This window comes from Rhagoletis zephyria, unplaced genomic scaffold (genome assembly GCF_001687245.7).
Source record: "Rhagoletis zephyria isolate East Lansing unplaced genomic scaffold, Rhagoletis_zephyria_1.1 Rzeph_scaffold_63637, whole genome shotgun sequence".
Taxonomy (NCBI): Eukaryota; Metazoa; Arthropoda; class Insecta; order Diptera; family Tephritidae; genus Rhagoletis; species Rhagoletis zephyria.
This window is the reverse complement of record NW_016220688.1, coordinates 1-1,509: the sequence shown is the minus strand read 5'-3', so window position 1 is coordinate 1,509 and position 1,509 is coordinate 1. Positions and strand designations below refer to the sequence as shown.

General features: G+C 44.3%; 1 protein-coding gene across 1 annotated transcript; it reads left to right on the top strand.

Moving 5' to 3' along the window:
- Window positions 1-34: 34 nt before the first annotated feature.
- LOC108356706 (serine protease easter-like) lies at window positions 35-1,503 on the top strand (the record flags this gene model as incomplete). The annotated part of the gene is made up of 3 exons (XM_017607803.1): window positions 35-211; window positions 294-618; window positions 701-1,503. Coding segments are annotated over 3 exons (1,215 nt in total), but the record flags the coding sequence as incomplete, so codon positions are not given.
- Between the last annotated feature and the right edge of the window lie 6 nt (window positions 1,504-1,509).

Below are 1,509 nucleotides of genomic sequence, written 5' to 3'. Positions count from 1 at the left end.
TACATATGTACAACATATCTAAATTTAATCTATCTTTGTTTTAGTAACAAGCTATGGATCCTGCTTTACTCCCAACCGCGTGGAAGCTAATTGTATTAGCTTAGAAGATTGTCGCTTTCTTTTCGAATTGGTACAAGATCCCAATCTTTCACAAAACGATCGCGCATACTTGCGTAGCAGTCAATGCGGATATCGTAATCGTAAAGTATTGGTAAGTTATGCCGCTAATCGCTAATAAAACTTTAATACTCGTACATCCTCATTACCAAGTAAGTAAATCTATACTCATGCAGATATGCTGCCCCCCTCAATATCTCACACAAAGTGCCACTACGCCTGCGCCACCCTTGCCGCCAGCCACACCCGCACCCGCACGCGCACCTGCCGCAGTCCACGCACCGCCAGCTGCCGTGCTGTTTCCGCAATCTAGCGGTGCAGCACCAGCAAGACGCCCAGCGAATAGTCTAAGCAGTGGTTTCATCAGTGGCGGCAGCAGCATTGCTACTTCGCTACCTCAATTTCCTCAATGTGGCAATGTGCTTGACAACCGTATTTATGGTGGCACCGAGACAGCGATTGATGAATTTCCTTGGACCGCCTTGATTGAGTACACGAAACGTAAGTGAATGCTAAATATGCAGTTACATTTGCCAACATAAATTTCTAGTGACGCATTTATTTTTCTTGGTTTTTCGAACAGCTGACGGTGTAAAGGGGCACTATTGCGGTGGCGCATTGATTAGCGACCGCTATGTGGTAACAGCGGCTCATTGTGTTAAACCTAGTGATCTCCCTGCTGGTTGGTCCTTGACTGGCGTTCGTTTGGGCGAATGGGACACTCGCACTGATCCCGATTGCAACAAAGAGGGTTGCGCGCCAACTCATAAAGATATTACCATTGCACAGAGTATACCACATCCGGATTATGCGAATCACAATGATCCCAATGACATTGCATTATTACGTCTTAACGAGTCCGTACAATTCACAGATTTTGTTAAACCAATTTGCTTACCCACAACACAAAATTTACGCATGGACACTTTTGTCAATACTGCAATGGATGTAGCCGGTTGGGGTTCAACGGAAAAGAGTCAAAGTAGTCCCGTTAAGTTGAAGGCCACATTAAAGGTTAAGGATTTAGATGTATGTCGTCAGAAGTATGCGCAATTGAATGGCATACGATTGGATCCGACGCAGTTGTGTGCGGGTGGTGAGTCGGGAATCGATACATGCCGTGGTGATTCGGGTGGCCCTCTGATGTTTCAGGACGATGTAAATGGTAAAGCGGCTTACTATCTAATTGGTGTTGTATCATATGGTCCAACACCGTGCGGTTTAAGTGGTTGGCCAGCGATATACACTAGAGTTGGCGCTTTTGTAGACTGGATTGAAAGAACAATGCACGCATAGAGATACGCGAGTATCTAAGTACATATTTTGAAATAAAGTTATTACCCAAAGCTATGCAAATGTATGTTAGAGTTTTCCAAAATATTAAAAAAAAAA